This window comes from Mercenaria mercenaria, chromosome 16 (genome assembly GCF_021730395.1).
Source record: "Mercenaria mercenaria strain notata chromosome 16, MADL_Memer_1, whole genome shotgun sequence".
In the NCBI taxonomy this organism is placed as follows: Eukaryota; Metazoa; Mollusca; class Bivalvia; order Venerida; family Veneridae; genus Mercenaria; species Mercenaria mercenaria.
The window spans coordinates 43626573-43646582 of NC_069376.1; the positions used below are offsets into that span (position 1 = coordinate 43626573).

At 35.4% G+C, this 20010-nt stretch overlaps 1 protein-coding gene across 1 annotated transcript; it reads left to right on the forward strand.

The window, feature by feature from the left end:
- Nucleotides 1-9105: 9105 nt before the first annotated feature.
- Nucleotides 9106-15905, forward strand: LOC123541177 (tripartite motif-containing protein 66-like). Its single transcript, XM_045326581.2, has 4 exons — nt 9106-9594; nt 10791-11320; nt 11951-12139; nt 13635-15905. The coding sequence occupies exons 1-3, from the start codon at nt 9236-9238 to the stop codon at nt 12043-12045; spliced, it is 984 nt and encodes a 327-aa protein (XP_045182516.2). The 5' UTR covers nt 9106-9235; the 3' UTR covers nt 12046-12139; nt 13635-15905.
- The last annotated feature ends 4105 nt before the right edge of the window (nt 15906-20010 follow it).

Consider the following 20010-nt stretch of genomic DNA (forward strand, 5'->3'; position numbering starts at 1 on the left):
ACCGAGCATACTGTCGCTTGATTTTATGACATGTAAACATGTAATGAATTCGTATAATTCAGCGTATTTCTTCAGTACAGAGGCTTGAGCGAACCATTTGTAACTATTGTTTTATTTGTATACAGTAACAAGGAAGCTTCAATAGCTCACTTGAGTGTAAATATATATATATATATATATATATATATATATATATTGGATTAAAGTGAGCACAATTAAGGCAAGAGTCCTAATATGGCCGAAGTCGCTCACTGAAGAGGACCTGGTCTATCTGGTCTTGCATCAGACCAAGTTGGTGGTTAACATCTTTCGAACAGCTTAATAATAAAAGAGAATTTATTAAAAGTTCTTTTTTTCTAATTTTCCTGCGAGGATCCAAAATATGTAACGATTAGAGCAAATTTCGTAATAAGAAGTGTTTTTTTTCTCGTTTGTCTTGTATCCTCTAAAAGGGCTATTATAATTGTGCTCAGTGCAAGTTTAATGAACATCCATCAAGTAGTTCATGAGAAGAAGTCATTAAAAGGTTTCATTATTTCTAGCTCTAGACAGTGACCTGTAAAAGGGACCCAATTTAAACAAAATTAGGAGAGACCTTACAATAATGCTACATACAATGTTTGATGAAGATCCTGTCATCGGTTCGATAGAACCGATCATTTAAATGTTGGTTTGTTTTTATTATTTTATTTTAACCCTAGCGGCCCCTTTTGCCTCCTAAAAAGAACCAAATGGAACTATTATTATGTTTGATGAAGAGCAATCAAGCGATACATGAGAAGAAGTCATTTAAAGGTGTTTCTATTTCAGTAGCCCATAAAGGGGCCAAGTGTCTCTATGTTAATAAGATTGGGGATAGACCATATAATCATGCAACAGACCACGTTTGAGGAAAATTCATCTTGGGAGTCATCAAGTATCCAAATGGACAAAACTTAGTATACGACCTTATAATAATTGTACAGACCAATAAAAGAGCCATGTGCTCCAATTTAAACATTTGGAGAGGACCTTATAATGATGCTAGTTTGATGAAAAAAAGCGGTCCACGAGATGAAGTTGTTTCAAGTTTTATACACTTTTAGCCCCGGCGGCCCCTAAATGGGGCCAAGGTAACCATTTGAATAAAGTTGATAGAGGTCTATGCCGGATTGCTACTGACCAAGTTTGGTGTAATTCTAACCAGAGGTTTCAGAGGAGAAAATCTTTAAGTAAAATGTTGATGATTGGCGCAATTAGACGAACGATGAACGCTGGACGCCGGACCGTTTATCTATACTAAAACTAACTATCTTCAGTCTCGAGGTGTGTCCCTTTTAGGCATCTTGTAGTAAAATCATGTAGTAACTTTTATAATTAACACGTCCTGCTTTAGCGTGGTTACTCAAACCTCCTTCATTATTATACACACTATCAATATTCCTCCAGTATGACATGTTTAATTATCCATAATGATTTATGGTGATACTTCTCTGTCTGATACTGACAACAGACAAATCTTCACAGCTGTCCAACAATTTATCCTTGGAAGCCATAGGTTCGCTTGACTTGTGATCTGACCCCTATACTGTTTCACACTGTCATTATCTCCAGACAACAAGACTGTTAAGTATATAAAGCTAGGAGTGGTTTGGGGCAGCTGAACATTTTCTCTACATATTTTCTTCCTTCCCTTTTCATTCTAGAGAATATAGTTCTTCTATGTACTATTTCATACTTTAACCATTATGGTTACCTAATTTTGCTAAAATATTCTAAATACTAAAAAGGCGATGTACTAATACTTTTATTTCATCTTTACCTTCCATTTCTGAGCATTTTGTTGTTTTTCCTTTTTCTTTTTGGTTTTTCATTTTGCTTTTTTTCCTTTTCATGAATAACTAAGAATGTGTTACACATTAGTTTAACAGCCATCCATAGTATTGTAAATATTATCTTTCCGGAGGTTGACTCGATAAGTATTTCAATACTTCCGTCAATATCCTATTGCTTGTGTTGTTATGTCTGTCTGTATGTGTATGAATGTATCTTGTGTAACATTTGCAATAAAATATTCTTAAACTAATTATCCATAACCAGAGTTCAGAAATCAACAAAATTACAAACAATGAATGTTTTTAAACGATTTTTAAATCTCTTGTTATTACAAACGTGACATTACGAATACTTGTTCATATAACTTAACATTTGGTAAACAGGAGCACAATTCCGAGAATAATAACTTTACAATCGTGTTATTTTGAGTACGAACACACTTTGAGTACGGAAGAGTACGAACATAGTGACAAACTTTCAAGCTTTTTATGTAAGTTCTTCGAGAAATTAGATTAAAACATACCGACTGATACTTACCAAAATCATTTATATCATTTCTAAAAACAAACAATCGCACAAGTTACACGCGATTCTGAAACTACCACGGCTACATACAAAAACTGAATCAACGCCGACTTCTAAAAGGGGATCGGAGTAAACAAGGGGAGAAGCGAGTACGAACACTGTTGGGGGCAGTCATTTGGCTTTGGTAACTGATACAGAAAAACATTCTATGGATTAGATTGCATCTTTTATGCTACAAGCAGAGGTTTTTATGATAGAAACAAGACGCAGATACCAGATGTCAGTCTGCGCAGAAATACACACGTCTCTGGGAAAGCATTTCAAAAATAAAAATCGGGTATTAACAGCACATTAATTGCTTTGTTTGCACACGAATTTTCTCCCGTTAATACATTTGCGGATCCAGTGAAAAAAGTAGTTTTTATGTAAGAATGTGGAATGCTTCTAAAGATAGCAATGTTAAACTCGACGGAAGTGGGGGAGAACTCTATGATAAGCAGTTTTTAAATCCAACCAGGACTGAACTGTTTTGATATCTGTCTTCTGACCTGTTTCGTCGGCCCTTAAGGGTGTTTCTCTTGTTGCTCTGTCTTCTGTAAAGGCACTGAGTACATACGTTTTTGGTTTTTAAGGTTTGTTTTTATATATTTATACAGGAGCATTTTTGTGTTTTACATGCTATACCTTTTTGTTTCTATTACGTGTGTTAGAAATTCACCTGGCGGGGATTACTTTTATGTACACTGTTTGGAACATGGTGGGGGTAAGAGTGAGGTTGGGTGCGCACCATAAAACGGTTTAAGCTCCCCAGTGGTGTTTTGCCACTGACCGTTCCAAGGCTGTGCCCCACTGTGTTCCTTTATTTGTTCGTTTTGTCCTCGTGTGTTTGCTTTGTATGCGTGTGCGTGTGTGTGTTTGTAGTGTGCACGTCTGCATACTGTGGATTTCGTTTTGCGGAGGCTTTGTTTTTGGCACATGGCATTCCCTGTTTGATAAATGTCCTTGTTTTTTTCCTAGAAAATGATAACAGAAATGCACGGGCGAAAGATTTCATAAATTGGTTGTTTTCGTTTCACTAAAAGATCTGCTTGCTGAACAATATGGAGATGTTATACATTTCTACAGAAATATTTCTTTCTGTTAACCAGACGTTCAGCAATCTACCTATAGTGTAAAAACAAAAGGCTTGAAAGTATGCATTTAGGAAACAGCGTGCATTTATTTTTTAAATTCATACTTGTACGGATGCGCGTAGAATTTCATTAACATAAGCCTCGGAGTTCAATAAAATTCCCAAATTCCTTCTGTACTTGTAGTTATAAGATATATGCAGAATCATATCACAATATATATAAGAGGCTAGAAAAATCCTACATATGTGTTAGGTGGTTACTTGTCTTATGCAGCTATTTTGACCGCTTCTGTTTACTAGCATTTTAACACATGCTAGACTTTGCACATAAAACGTCTAAAATGAAGTTAAAAATATGAAGATTAGCGCGTAGCAAGCTGGGTGAGTTTATATACATGTATTAAAGATACCTCTTGTTATTGAAGGGGACTCCGCGACCACGTAGCTAAGGTCATAGACTTCAAATTACTTGCCGTTGTGGGTTCAATGAAGTCATGTTGCTGATTTACGGAAGGTAGGCGGCTCTTTCCAGGTGCCCGTCATTTTACTCCTTGCATAAAGAGAATAAGAAAGACGCCAATTATATTATTAAATTTAATGAATGAATGACGTGTCACATTAGTAAACTCAAGTTCAAAAGTCAATCAAATAATTTGAACCTTAGTAATAAAACAAACACACTTACAAATAATCATCACAACCCGCCATGTCTCTGATCTCATTATAATTCACATATATTAGTGTCTATGATTCACACATCACTTTTATTCAGTTCGTGGTATCAAGCACTATTTCCACAATCATTACACTTCTAATCACTGTCATTATTTATGTATGTAACATGATCCGTTACATCACTGTTAAAGAACTATCCATCACTTAATATATGTACACTTAAACACGGTTATAACACCTCAACTTTGAGTAACGCGCAATTTCACCAATGTCCATCATGTGAATGAATCATGTATATCATAAATGTAATCCATACACATTTCCAATTCAAAACCTTTAAGGTTACAATATACTACATAACAAATTCTTATCAATAGTAAAAAAAAGCAATGTAAGTGTATTACAATGTAAATGACAAAGTAGTGTCAGAAGAATATATGGAACAATGAGAATAAATGGAACAATGTGTAAATGGGAAAAACTTAAAGAAAATAATGATGAATAAAGATGAAATATTGCATGATAATAAGACATAAACTTTGTCATTTAACATGTAATTCAAATAAAACAAATAAGTAATAACTTAACACAATGCAGCATGCTTGTCAATAATAAATGCAGTAGCTCATAACTTACTAAATACAAAGGTAACATCCTCTTTTCAAACTTTAAGTGTGGGCTTAATTGAAGGGCGGGTGGGAATAATTTTGTACGAGATTGTGACACGATCTCAAGAATTTTCAAGAAGTGGCGCGAAAACCCTTGCGCGTCGTTAAATAAACTATTCCGACCAATTGGAATTCACGTTTTAAATTAAACCAATAAATATGGCCGACAGATAAATACAGGACAGGTAAAGAACTTACGAATCAAATAAACTGGAAATGCTGTCGTCGTCAATTAAATATTTTAATAAATATTAAAATAGTCCAATTTACTCCTTGCATAAAGAGGTACTGATGGTATTTTTGTTAAATGATTATGCCACAGAGTGAGCACAACTTGCAGTCAGTTCTCGGCTCGAACTCGGGACCATTGCTTGAAGGGCGTGTGTTCTATCGACCGAATTTACTGGATGCCTTCACAAATTCTACCCTTTGTAGTATTCAAATCCTATACCGTGTCATTCTCATCCGCTATTTTGAAATTCGTCTTCAAAGAGCAAGATGAGAAATTCGTTTTCAGAGAGCAAGGTGAATATATACAGTTACCGCCACCGCCCCATGACGTTGTACTCAAATTGACAATGGGTGCAGTCAGTCTGGAGCTAGAATCTGGGACCCCTCGCACAAAGGGCGAGTGCTCTACCGAGCGAACTAACGACTGCCTAAATATAAGTTCTCCCACTTTTACTAATCAACTCCTAAACAGTGACAATTATTTAGTTATGACAGAAGATTCAGTCGCCCGCCCGCTTAGCTCAGTAGGTAGAGCGTTGGTCTAAGGATCGAAGGGTCGTGAGTTAGATCCTCAGGCGGGGCGTATGTTCTTTGTGACGTATTATTTGATAAACGACATTGTGTCTGAAATCATTAGTCCTCCACCTTTGATTCATGTGGGGAAGTTGGCAGTTACTTGCGGAGAACAGGTTTGTACTGGTACAGAATCCAGGATCACTGGTTAGGTTAACTGCCCGCCGTTACATGACTGAAATACTGTTGAAAAACAGCGTTAAACCCAAAACAAACAAACAAACAAACAAACAAACAGAAGATTCAGTCAAGTAAAACTCTCCAAGACCAACACTATCATAATTATCTTTTTACTGTCAGATTTTACAGAATGTCAGTATTGTTGATTTCAATAACAAACAACCCATTTAACCTGGATCATCGCATAATGTTTTAACAGAAAAGTATTTGAAGTACGCGTTTCGTATACCAGGTACTATTTCAAATTTTGTGTTGCTGGGATACATGAACTCTGTTAAGTAAACCGTTACTACTCGACATTCATTAGTTTGAGCATTCATTTCTTAGTGCTTGTAAGGAAATCCATTCAATGTTCTGCTAATGATAAAATTTGTAATGCGTTGAAGGAATTACTTAATACCAGCTGTTCAATGATAATCAAACAGTATGATAAAAAACGTTTACTGTCTTTTATTTGTACAGCGCACATTCATCTGGCTCACAAATGCATTTTCCAGTATCAAGAATCTTTCGGATACTTCGAACACGTGGTCGCGGACAGCATCTACTCTAACTTGTCAGCGGGATCTCTACCGACAAATATTTCTGGCTGAAAGAACAACGCATCAGGTTTTCCTGTTGCTGGACATTCAATACCGCTGCTTTGGCGAACACGATGAATGTTCAACTATTTCAAACATCTGGAAAAAACCTTGTTAACTTAAAGCAAAAGCGGACACATTCCAGATGTAATAACCACTACCTCTCACAACATTGTTAGAGAGTTGACTACCGCTGATATCAGTCTAGGTGGTTCCAGAGAAGTGTACATCTCGCACAACTGCACGTTTGTCACTGTCGCCAAATACGCTCGTTTGGATGCCATTATTTCTTTCACATAATTTATATAATAGCTGGCTATATACTGAGTTTTTTTTTATAAGCATAACATCATTTTAACTATAAAACTAGTCTAAGCATCCGTCTACAGTCCCATACTATGACACCGGTTGTTTGCCGGCCACCAATAACACCTCCCCTAGTATTATGTTCTGAAACAGAAGGCATTTGCTTTGGGTAATGCAGTACTGTGCATCATCCCAAAGGAAGAAAACATTTTAAGTAGGTTTTCATGAAAATACAAAATTTCCTAAACCCCATCTGCCGGCGGTCTATGACCACTGCCTTTCTGGATACACTTTGAGTTGTCTCAATATTTATTTAAATAAATATATATCAAGCATATGACATGTATTTAAAGAGAATTAATTGTAACCTTACTTACTGGTATTGATAATAAATAATTGAATGCTCTCACTAGTTCATCCCTATATACCGTTTTCAAATCAACTGGCTTTTAGAAAAACATTCATAATAATTATCTATTTATTTAGGCGGCGGCCGCAGTGAGCACGTGCAGTTTTGTCCTGTTAAGATATTTATTTGAGTAACATGAAACTTAACTTTTCCACTTGCCAGATAATAACTGGATATTTGACATTTTAAGAGAAACTATCTTCATATACAAGTGAAAGTATAGTTGGTAGAAATATGCCAACATGAGGATCACTTTTGATACTCTTTTTTAATAAGAAGTCATATTATTTTTGCAAACCAAATGCGGCCGGCTGAATTGATAAGCATGACCAGACGGCTTATATTACTTATCAACTTATCTAACTCTCGGTTTACATTGAAGGCTAAACACCACTAAATCCGACTGTTCTTTATTTCATAAAAAACCACTCACTTCATAACGGGTTTTCGACATTTTTTAGCATATCAGATTTTCAAAGACTTATATTCCCACAAAGAGCTATATCGTTACTTTAGAAAAACAAAAAGAAAAGGAAGTGTTAAGTTTTATATAAGAAAACTACAGTTCGTTAAATACAACCCGCTGAAATAACTCCTTTTCGCTTCTTTCAATTTCTCTTTTAATTTCAAAACATTAAATTCTTACGCTGCCATTTCTACCTAGCGTGCGATAGGAACATGCCGATTTCGACAGAATGCTAAGTGATACATACTGAAACGCGGTAGAGTAAAAGAGAAGACGATGCTATTGAGAAAGGGCACGAGGAAAGGGAGAAAGATTAGCACTATTTATATTTGGACTACTTGTGACTAGACCAACGGAGGCTTACATTTGATTTGGTAGTGATCTGCCTTGAAGAGATCGGATATCGTCATGAAATAATCAAATGATTGCTTTTCCTCTTCTCATTGTAGGTAAAGCGTTTTAAATGCTGTTTCGTATAATTTACATATTCTTTTACCAACAGTTCCTTTTAGGGTAGGTTTAATCGTTGTGTTATACGTTTCTGTATAATTTAAATTTGAAAAAAATTATATCTTGTATTATTTATCACAAACGCCGAGTAGTTAAGGTCGCTGACTTCAAATAACTTACTCCTCACGGATGTGGGTTTGAACCTCACTCGGGGCGTATAAATTTTCATTTTAGTAACTCACCCAGCTGGCTTACGGAAAGTCGGTGGTTCTATTCAAGCGCCCGCGCGTGATGAAATAATGCCTAGTGGGTCATGTAGGATCTTCCTCCAACACAACAAGCTGAAAAGTTGTCATATGACCTGTAATTCGGTGTGACTTTAAACCCAACAAAAACAAACAAATATCTTAGTTGTGCATGTAGTTAACTGCAACAAAATGAACAGTCTGAAAAATATACTAAAGTATCATTTTCTGAAAAAGAGTTATTTGAACTGAAAAAATGGGTAAAATACTAGATACAAGTTACCTCCTGCAAACCATGCACTTTTTACCACTGGGCATGAAAAAAAAAAACATGCATATGTAGTACAGTGGCTAGTAATTTCAATAGAATGAAAATATGTAAAGAATTGTCCTTAGTGAACATTGCCATAAATAGACGACTATTTTAAAGTTAAAGTCCACAGAATTTCACAAGGTAAAGTATGGTGAGAAAATTTTTGCTGGAAGGAGTGCAACCTCTGCTATCCAAATATATGCGTAAAAAAATTGGTAAAGTATCTAAAACTATGAGAAAATGAAACAAAACAATTTCAGGACTGTTAGGTGCATGACTGTATCACCGTGTCCAGCAAATAGCATTAGAAAGATTAAATAGGACTAGTATTGAGAAACGGTGTTCCCTCAATAATTTTACACTATATAGTAATTGTTTCCCTTGTTGTGACAGAGGATTTAGGGTAAGACATTTTTATTGACTTGATATATACACAAATATATTTTGAATAGGTCTTGTAAAGTATCGTCGTTAAAGCGTGACACTTTAAAAATTGTAGTTTATTTTCATTTACCCGCTTTAAGCTACCATTATCGATCAATTTTTCAGGTGTAAATACATCGATGTAGGAATATCAGTCAGTACATATCTTTAATAAAGGACTGTTTCAATGTAAATTCCTGTTCAGATAAGGATAATTACATCGTATTTGATTACATTATTTAAATGGCAGCTGCAAGAAGTTTAGGTAGATCACAAATCGATGCATCGGACGCATTTTACGAGTATACATGTGTTACGTGTGCAGCAGACAGTAAAAACACAGAGGCTTTATACAAGTGTATCGAGTGTCAAGTGTTCTATTGTGTAAGATGTGTGGCAGGCCACAACAAATTCACGGTAAACCACCATGTTGTTGATAGAAAGTCGGAGAAATTCAGAGCTGGTCGGAAAGAAACACCAGTTTATGATTCAAGTGAGATGCCGAAGGATGTTTGCCAGCAACACCATGGGGAAGTGATAAAAATGTATTGCGGACAACATAATATTGTCTGTTGTACAGTCTGCATAGCTGTTCAACACAGGTAAGTTTTAAAGAAATATAGTCAAAAGATTTGACTGTTTGAATTTATTTATGTTATTGTTCAAGCTTAATACAATTAAGTTTCACGGTGGTTCGCTTTAAGTTATGAGTGAAAAATGTATTAACCTTTTTAAAATGTGTTTGCCTTTTATTTATATATGAATAATTTTGAATACTAGAATTTGTATTTTATTAGTGAAAATAATACATTTGTTTCTCACTCTAAAAGCAAATATCCTACGCAAAATTCTCTATTTCAACTGAATTTTATATCGAACACCAGGTGTTTTGTTTTAAACAATAATCATTACATTGTAAAGATTGTTGCAGCACTCCTGATGACCTGTATACTTATAATATTGCACCAATAGTGTTTTCTCGGTGTAAAATATTTTTACCTTACAATGTAGTAATGAAATATCCTCTACACAGTTTTTAATGATTTAATTCGGATATATCCCGAACAGACTGATGTGAGTTTCTTTTTTATTTATCAAATATCACATTTGAAATGTGTTAAAACTTTAACAACGATGATAGGATTGTTAGCATTCTGCGTAACAAAGTAGTCCGCTTATTGATTATCAAAGTCATTTCTAGAAACAGCATCCAAGTAATTTACATGACGTTCGTTAAGCTGTAAGCTAAGTTGCCCTATAGTAAATTTGTGTCAAATTAAAACTTCAGTTTATCAGATCCATTATCTCGTAGTTTATATCTTTTCTCAATATATCGAGATGATTAACTCGTAAATAAAAGATATTTTCTGACGAAATTTATATATCGTTATTAAGAGATTACTTTCTCGTAATTACAAGATCTTCCGTTATTTTGAGATCTTTTCTCGTCAGTATGAGATATTTTCTCGTATCAATGAGATATTTTCTCGTATCAACGAGATCTTCCTCGTAATAAGTCATCTCGTAATTGCAGGACAATGTATTCAATACATATATTTATTTGTGCAAATTGCATCATAATTTTGGCATCGAAACATATGGTATGAAAATAAGAAACTTGTCCATTGGAAATGTGTGTCTGAGAGGGCTAAGGCGCGGAGCGGAGGAGCTAAATTAAGACACATTTCCTCGTGTTAAGAACCACAAAGTACACCTTTACTATCTAAACACGTTCATAGATAAATGTAAGTCACCTGGAAAGAGTCTACTGAATATAATAGCGCAATACTTATTTCAGAAATTGCTACGGCGTCGACTATATACCAAAAATAGCAAAGGGATTGTTGAAAGGATCTGAAAAAGGTGAAACTACAGCGACATTAGAGAAAGTTAGAAGTGATCTCCAAAGACAGATGTACAAATTACAGAAAGACCGACAGACCTTAAACAAGCAACGGGATAATTCAATTACTGAGATACGCCATATCAAGAAACGAATTATTGCAAGAGTTGAACAGCTGGAAAGGATGTCAATCACAGAACTAGAAACCAAACATGAAGAAATATCAGGAGAAATAAATCACCAAAGTAAAAAAGTTGAAAACATGCTCAAAGCTGTAGAGACCCGTCTGGATAAGCTAAAAGGAAATCAAATCATCACTGAAGCCCAGCTGTTCGTAGACATAAAGTTTGGAAATTTACAGGCACAGCAGGGACAAGACTGCATAAAACAAACTAGCAAGAAGTCGTTTGAGCAAATTGAGTTCGAGCCAAGTACTAAAATATTGAGTATTTTGCACGACACACAGGCATTTGGAATGTTAACAGGTATAATTTATTTTATTTATTTCTTTAATCTTTTCACTACAAATTCATATATGCTTTTCTCTGTTAAAGCACGCTTACGCTAGAATGACATCACATTAACGTGCGGTGAAGTCAATGCTTTTATTGCGAACAAGAAAGAGCGCTACTATATTTCATATACTGTTTTAGATTAAGGGCATATTAGAATCGAAATAATTCATAGCAAAACGGTGTTTTAACACTATACACTCGGGCGGTAATACGACGTACAAATAATTTCACAAGGGATGCACCCTCGTGAAATTATTATGTCAGACGTAACAGCCCATCGTACATAAATACTGTGAAAACACTCTTTGCTATAAATCATTTCTGAAATAAATTCTGATATCGTATTTGATAATGCATTGTTACAATTATTAAAGCGGTATGTGAAGTTCAGTCTACAATAACTGTAACTGATTAAGAACCTCCAAGCGCGACGAATAACTGATTCATATGTGTGCGAAAAATGATAAGATCCAAGTAAAAGTAAAGGTATAGTACGCTTGTGATGGAAGTTAGATGAGATAGACACAATTTATAAACAAGCAATGTGAGTAGTGAAAAGTATATCTTTATAATAAGTTATTATTTATTTTCATTATTTAGGTTACGTAGATGTTCTGGTTCCTGAGGAAACGGAAGTAACACGTGCATTCCTTGGCAGTCTGCAAGATGAGCTCAAACGAAGTAAGATAAAATGAAAATGTATTCAACCAAAGGAAGTAGTTAAGGGACGTTACACTATCGTAGTATGTGAAAAGAATGCACATTTGGACCTGAAAAAGAACATAAAACGTAAGCAGTAAAATGTCATTTTAGGATATTCATTTCAGATATTGGAAAAGAACCTAGGACTGGAAGAATGGAAAGGGATATATAGTACTTTGATCTATAAAGGACATTTCCTAGAATTTATTTCCAAGGACAGAATAAAAAAACAAAATACACATTTCTACTTCAATATTTACTCCATAAATTTCAGCAATCATTAGAGTATGTCACCATGTTCACCTTTAAGGTATAGACAGGATAAATAAAAATAAATTAAAAATAATTTTAAAGATATTAGATAAAGATTAAATACTTTTTTTTTATTTCCTAGAACAATCCTAATGATTTATACTAAAATGTAATGAAAACCACGTCTTTTAATATCACTTTTTTCCTACGGACACCTTTTCCTTTTTTACTACATATATAAGTGGCTTAGAACGAAACGAAAACATAAAAATCATGGGTATCCAGTCTTTGTTACTATTGTTTATAATCTTACTGTAGCTTCACATAAACAGTGTCCAGCATACATACAAAGTATGTGCAGGGGCTGGACCCATTATACCCAAGTGCATTGCGCTCTCTTACGGACAGCTCTTCTTAATTGTAAACAAGTATCCATGTTTTCCATTGCACTTCTCTTTCTATTAAATTTAAACCAAATTTTTAGAAGATTTTACCTGCTAAAACGATTTCATATCAAACTCTAGGTAAGTTGATCTTCAAAAATTTTGAAATTTAGAACATGAATTAAGAATCATATCTAAATGGGATGTACACTGCATTTTAAAAGCGCTAAATAAGAGACATATATCGCCATCAAAAAGCGTTCCGGGAAAATAAAATGTCATGTTTTATTTCAAGCTTGAATTAATTGTGCTTAAAATTTGTTATTTCATGACCCCTTATATCAATCACAGGTCCATAGTTTATCCTATGGACCGGTCTATAGTTCAACACAGGTTTGTTGGGCTAAAATCAGAACTTGGAAATTAATTCCTTTGGTCTTCGGGCAATAGTTGTGATTATTGAATGGCAAGCCATTCAGTAAGTGTATATTATACACCAGGTCTTTCGTTTTAAAGGGCTGTTAAAATGAATGGCAAATATTAGTTACTTATTTATATATTGGCGTTGATATGCATTTTGGCGATATGTGTACATAGTTATTCTGTTACGTGTTTCTTAGTTCCAATAATTGAATAGAAAAAGTGGAAACTTCACAGGTTGCTCAACACGACAAAAACGAAAATGTTGCAGGCTCGGTTTGATTGAACCTGTTCATGGACGGTAGTGGAAATGCATGTTACCGTCCACGCCCTCTAGCCTGAAGACGTTATTACTCAGTCGTATTAAAATATTTTATTAAACCTTCTTTGCTACTTTAAACATTAAACGCTGGATTAAGTATTTTATGACGTTTGAAAATATTATTTAAATTTTAAAACCTGTTTGTTTGTGTTTTTATTTTACATCATCATAATGTGGGTTGTTAATAAACATTTATCTATCGCAGGTATATGTAGTCGTACAAACAATGTGGTTGTCTTGGAACTTACAAATATGAGCAGTCTGGCATCGGCACATGTAGACTGTATTGTGGACGATTGGATAGACGATTCAATATGTGAAGTCTATTACAAAACTGACAAGATTCATTCTCGTTCGCCAATAGTTTGGTTTCCAGCGGAATTAAATCGACGAACATTTGAAACATTATCAATGTTTTTACGTGTATAAACAATCCGTATCCAAGATACCAAATTGTCAGTGTGATATGCAATCTCATACAAATATGGAAGGACATGTGCATATTGTAAAGCTTTAAATTTTGCACTCACTTTTTTTCTTTACTGCCTCGGATTGAATAGTCAAACGAATTTTCTACTTCCTTCCTCCTCTATGTATAGGCATAACGTTCAGAGGTTGGCAGAAAGAAATTAAAAGAAAACTAAGAATTAAAGACATGATTACGCTAGGCAAAACTTGTTAAAAAAAGATGATTACATAGTTATATGTACGTTCCCAGAACACAGCCTCCTCTCAAAATTGAACCCAATGGCAGCGGATTTAAAGACACCATGGACAAAACAAACAAACGAGGGCACATAGTTGGGCACTGCCTTGGAACGGACAGTGGGAATACACCAATGGGGAGATCAAACTGATTATTTGTTTGCAAACTATTTATCTCTCTTTATCCCCATCACGTTCCATTGTTACAAGACAGTGTATGACAAGTAAAGTATCTCCCTAACAAACGTATTTTAACTATACTATTTGTAACTAAAGGCACTATATGTAAAACACAAATATGCTGGAGTGAAAATATTCAAAAACTTTAATACCAAATATGCATGTACTCGGTGCATTTGCAGTAAGCAGAGCAGTACAAGAAACGCCATTAAGGGCCCGACTAAACGGGTCAAAGGTCAAATATCAAAGCAGCTCGGAGCCAGTTTGTTTTACAAACTGCCTATCATAGAATGTTCTACCTGTCTTGTCAAACACAAACAAAAGAAAAGCGAAGCATCCAGCTGTAAAAGTAATTAACAACAAACGTGCAGTATGTCTCAAAAACATTTGGTCCTAACGTCTTTTATAAAACTTTTAATATTCACTGACTTAGAAATTTAGGAACTTTGTAATAAGATAACCCTAAAAAGTTACGTTTTGATAAGACACTATATGGCCTAAACGTTTGAAGATTTACAAATTGTTCCAAACGGATGATAACTAAAGAACATTTATGCAAGTTGGTGAGATACTGAAAAAAATCTTTTTAACAAAAAAAAAATCATATGCCCGTTAAAACGTTCTATAGATACATTCCTTTGCCTTTTGAAGAATGAAATAGCAACAGAAAATCATATGCCGTAATGGAGCGACTTTACCATTAATGTACTGAACACATTTAAAATTAATTTCTGATATCGATGAACATCAAAAAAGTAGTAGCGGCAATGCTGACAATATAATACTATATGATTTGCCTAAAGCACTGATAGTACGAGAGTTATGTATGGCAACATGATAAAATATATGACTGGCTAGTTCCATTGCCCTTGCCATCTGCATCATTGTTTTTTTCACTTTGATCATTTACGGCTTGAAGCTTAAAGATATATTATAATGGCCATCTTTCATGTATATGTACATTTTATCTTTTCATATTTACTTCAAATTTCTTTTGTATTAGGTCTTCATCAAATGTATATCAGTTTGCTACATTTATGAATTAAGTTAAATTTATGAATTAAGTTAAGCATATTGAGTTACATCCATAATTAAATGCCATATTGTAAAAAATCAAGATTTGTAGAGGTGTTACACATTTATTCTGTGTTTACAGTGTGTTCCATTTTTAATCTAATGCATATTATTGTAAATACACAGAAGTTTTCTACTTTTTGCAACTTCACATTCGAACTATGTAATTTACAAGCTTTTTTTGCAGGAGTCGTCCCCGTTTACTACATTTTCGCATCTTACTGCTTTATCCATAGCCAGATATCATACTATTAGGTTATTTAACATTGTTCTGTACAATACGGAGATATATTTGGACGAGTACCCAGCTGAGAAAACCATATTGGACGAGCCGCTAGGCGAGTTCAATATGGTTTTCTCAGCTGGGTACGAGTCCAGATATATCTCGTATTGTACAGTACAATGTTAAATAACCTTTTTATTCTATATCTATTTTATCTTACTATAATAATAATTGAAATTAAAAATGTTTCACTGAATATTGTATTCCTGCCTTTTCTAGTTTTTCCCAGCTTGGTATGAGTGCAAATATATATTATACAGAACAATGCTAGACCTTAAATAACATTCTTATTCTATATTTATTTCACTTCATACGTAATATACGTAATTCATTGAATGTTGTTTTTTCTGCGTATTATCATTAAAAAAAGTATATGGTACAACCTCCGTACAACAGCCATTTGACGATTTGGGTGGTAATAATACTTGGCTGAGATATTAGGCCCACAAACATTGTCAGCAAGTTTGGTGAAGATCGGATGAAAACTGTTCGACTTAAAAGAGCGTACAAGGCTAAATTCCCCGTTTTCGAGTAATTCAAGGACTATAATCAAAGAGTACCTGGTACAATTTGGCTGGTTATCGAAATTGGCCGAGATGTAATGCCTACAAACATTGTCAGCAGGTTTGGTGAAGATCCGACGAAAACTGAATTATAGAGCAGACATGTTTTGGATGCTGACCGCCCGTCCGCTGACATTCATAATCTTCTCCATTTTGTTTCTTAACCGTTTAATAAAAACTGCTGAGGTAGCTATTCAGACAGTCAGGGCTGATAACAATTTCTAGGTTTCGTTCGGAACGGCTTCTTTTAGCGACTTTTCAAATATTCCAACATCTGATGATCCTTTTAACTGTATTTTTAAGTTTTTGATTATTAACGAATGTTTTAATATCTAAATCAGAAAGCATTGTTATCCCTTGAATCGTTTGTGTGTGTTGTAAACTAAAAAACTCAAATTAAATCCAGCTTTCAACACGCACATAGAGCGGCTACTTCATCCGATTTACATTCGGAACATTTTCACGCGTTTCGGGCTTTATCGTATGTTTAACATGGGACTGTTGAACCGTCCAAATACAGAAAATACAGGATTTTTTTGTACGCGCGTGCGTCCAAATACAGAAAATACAGAATTTTTGTACGCACGCGCATCCAAATACCGTAATATATTGTACGGTCACGTGTTGCAAATGAACGTCCGCGATTGGATAGATAAAATAGGTATAGAATAATACAAGTTATGCGAACATCCATGTGTTCCATTATCTTATATCTTCAGTTTGTCGACGTTTTGTCATAAGTACTTCAGCAGATGTCATTTTGTTCTTACACAACCATGTAAACATGTACCGGATTTTACAAAACTATTCGTAGTTACAAATTAGCCATGCTACATAATATCTGATATCATGTCGAATATCTGTACTTTCTAAACACATGTTGTAGTGTTTAACTGTCATATACTCTATACTTTTATTTTGTATACCACTCTGTTGGTAGATATACATTTTGTGTAATATGTTTTAGAAAAAGAAGTCTTACAGAAAAAGCTCCAAAATAGATCCTTTAACACTACTAGGTGTCCACGAAACTAATAAGTAACTCCTACGGTGAAACATGCAAAGCATGGCCACAGAGACAAATGCCCCCGCAGCACCTTGACCTTTGACCTGGTGACCTTTGACCCCAAAGTCAGTAGGGGTGGTGTACTCAATAAGTACTATCAGCATGTGAAGGTTGAAGGTCCTGGGTGAAGTGGTTCGCGAATAAACTGCCTTCATGCAAAAAGTTAACGTTGGCCCCTGTGACCGTGACCTTTGACCTGGTGACCCCAAAAGTCAGTAGGGGTGGTGTACTCAGTAAGTACTATCAGCATGTGAAGTTTGGAGGTCCTGGATGCAGTGGTTCGCGAGTAAAGTGCCTTCATGCAAAAACTTAACGTTGGCCCCAGTGACCTTGACCTGGTGACCCCAAAGTCAGTAGGGGTGGTGTACTCATTACGAACTAGCAGCATGTGAAGTTTGAAGGTCCTGGGTGAAGTGGTTCGCGAGTAGTGCCTTCATGCAAAAAGTTAACGTTGGCCCCTGTGACCTTGACCTTTGACCTGGTGACCCCCAAAGTCAGTAGGGGTGGTGTACTCAATAAGTACTATAAGCATATGAAGTTTGAAAGTCCCGGGTGCAGTGGTTCGCTAGTAAAGTGCCTTCATGCAAAAAGTTAACATTGGCCCCAGTGACCTTGACCTTTGACTGGTGACCCCAAAGTCAGTAGGGGTGGTGTACTCAATAAGTACTATCAGCATGTGAAGTTTGAAGGTCCTGGGTGCAGTGGTTCGCGAGTAAAGTGCCTTCATGCAAAATGTCAACATTGGCCCCTGTGACCTTGACCTTTGACCTGGTGACCCCCAAAGTCAGTAGGGGTGGTGTACTCAATAAGTACTATCAGCATGTGAAGTTTGAAGGTCCTAGGTGAAGTGGTTTGCGAGTAAAGTGCCTTCATGCAAAAAGTTAACGTTGGCCCCTGTGACCTTGACCTTTGACCTGGTGACACCAAAGTCAGTAGGGGTTGTGTACTTAATAAGTACTATCAGCTTGTGAAGTTTGAAGGTCCTGGGTGCAGTGGTTCGCGAGTAAAGTGCCTTCATGAAAAAAGTTAACGTTGGCCCCTGTGACCTTGACCTTTGACCTGGTAACCCCAAAATCAGTAGGGGTGGTGTGCTCAGTAAGTACTATCAGCACGTGAAGATTGAAGGTCCTGGGTGCAGTGGTTCGCGAGTAAAGTACCTTCATGCAAAAAGTTAATGTTGTGACGAAAGAACGAACGAACTAACGAACGGACGGACAGTTGCCAACTAATATGTCTCCCTTCGGGGGCATAAAAAATAAAGAGATGTTCGTGGCGTCATTTTGAAATACATTTTTAAATCACACTTGAAATGTATCCATTTAATTATAACAGTGCGATTAAAATTGAGAGGGACATGAATAATAAAAACATGTGCAAGAGTTATTAACCTTATATCATATAATGCGGATGATGATCAGTATCAAATGTTTTAGGTTTGAAAAATGAGTGAAAAATAGTAAAAGCTTTGCCATGAACGCTGGTAGTTCTGCATATTCTTCGCAGTCAGCTGAATGTAGACGAAAGAATTAACGGGCGCACTTTATACCATCTCTTTGCCTTTTTGAAGCTGTTCAGGGAGCAATGAAATGATAAAGGTGTGATTTGATAACCTGGGGCTACTTTAATTCCTTCAACAAACATCAGCTTGAAATAAGGAAATAGGGGCATTTTATGGATAAATTAACATCACTCATAAAAAAACAGAAACGAAATTAATACTAACAACAATAGTTGCCTACATCAAAGTTCATGATCTGGTATAGCACAAACTCCGATGTTTGTACTTAATTTTCAGAATATGAAAATATAGCAGTGCTTAGACTGACTTCAATCAATACGGTTTCTGTAACTGTCAAAGTTAGCAGCTTTCTACTTCATATATAATTATGATCTCATTCTGATACCAGTGACGCTGTTACCAATGGCGTAGTTGTATAATTTATGTTATATGTAAATAATTATGAAAATATACTATAATGATATAATTACGTTGCAAAAATGGCAGCTAAATGGAAATGTACGCAGTCTTTAATATTCCAGTGTTTGCTAACTTGCACACAGTTTTCTAATCAACGTTAAATTCACAGTGCAAGATGAAATGACAGTTGCTATACAGCTACCACTGAATGATTAAATCAAATGTTATAACAATGTGACTGTGTCTTTGTTGGCAGATGCATATTTACAAAGCAGTCATCAACTGAACACGTGTATTTTCACAGAATGTGCTCAAATCGTATATGGACGCAAACTCGTAACATTTTAATAACCATAATAACATTTTATGTGTTTGCTAAATTATAGTTTTTGCACTGGAGAATCATAATGAGCAAGACAGTTTCCCTACGCAATGGCTATGGTCGAAGATACAGCTCGCAAAAGCGTTTGACCCCATGAAAGAAGGCACACGGGGTCAGCACATAGGTGCTGCGGCGGAATGTTCAACATCGGTTCATGCCAGCAAATAAAAGGAATGACGAAAACAGAAACATGGAAATTGGTAATACTCTATTTATTTATCTAACTGCCTATGAATGCATTAAACATATATCTATGAAAACCTTTCTAACAAAAAAAGACAATGTGCAGTACTTTCAAATGAAATCGAATATTGAACATAAATAAAGAGTACTTTATTTCCTTTCGACTGAGGTAGTCTCGCTGACGACAGGACCCAGTTGTTTGAAACTTTAACAGGCGATTTTGCTAA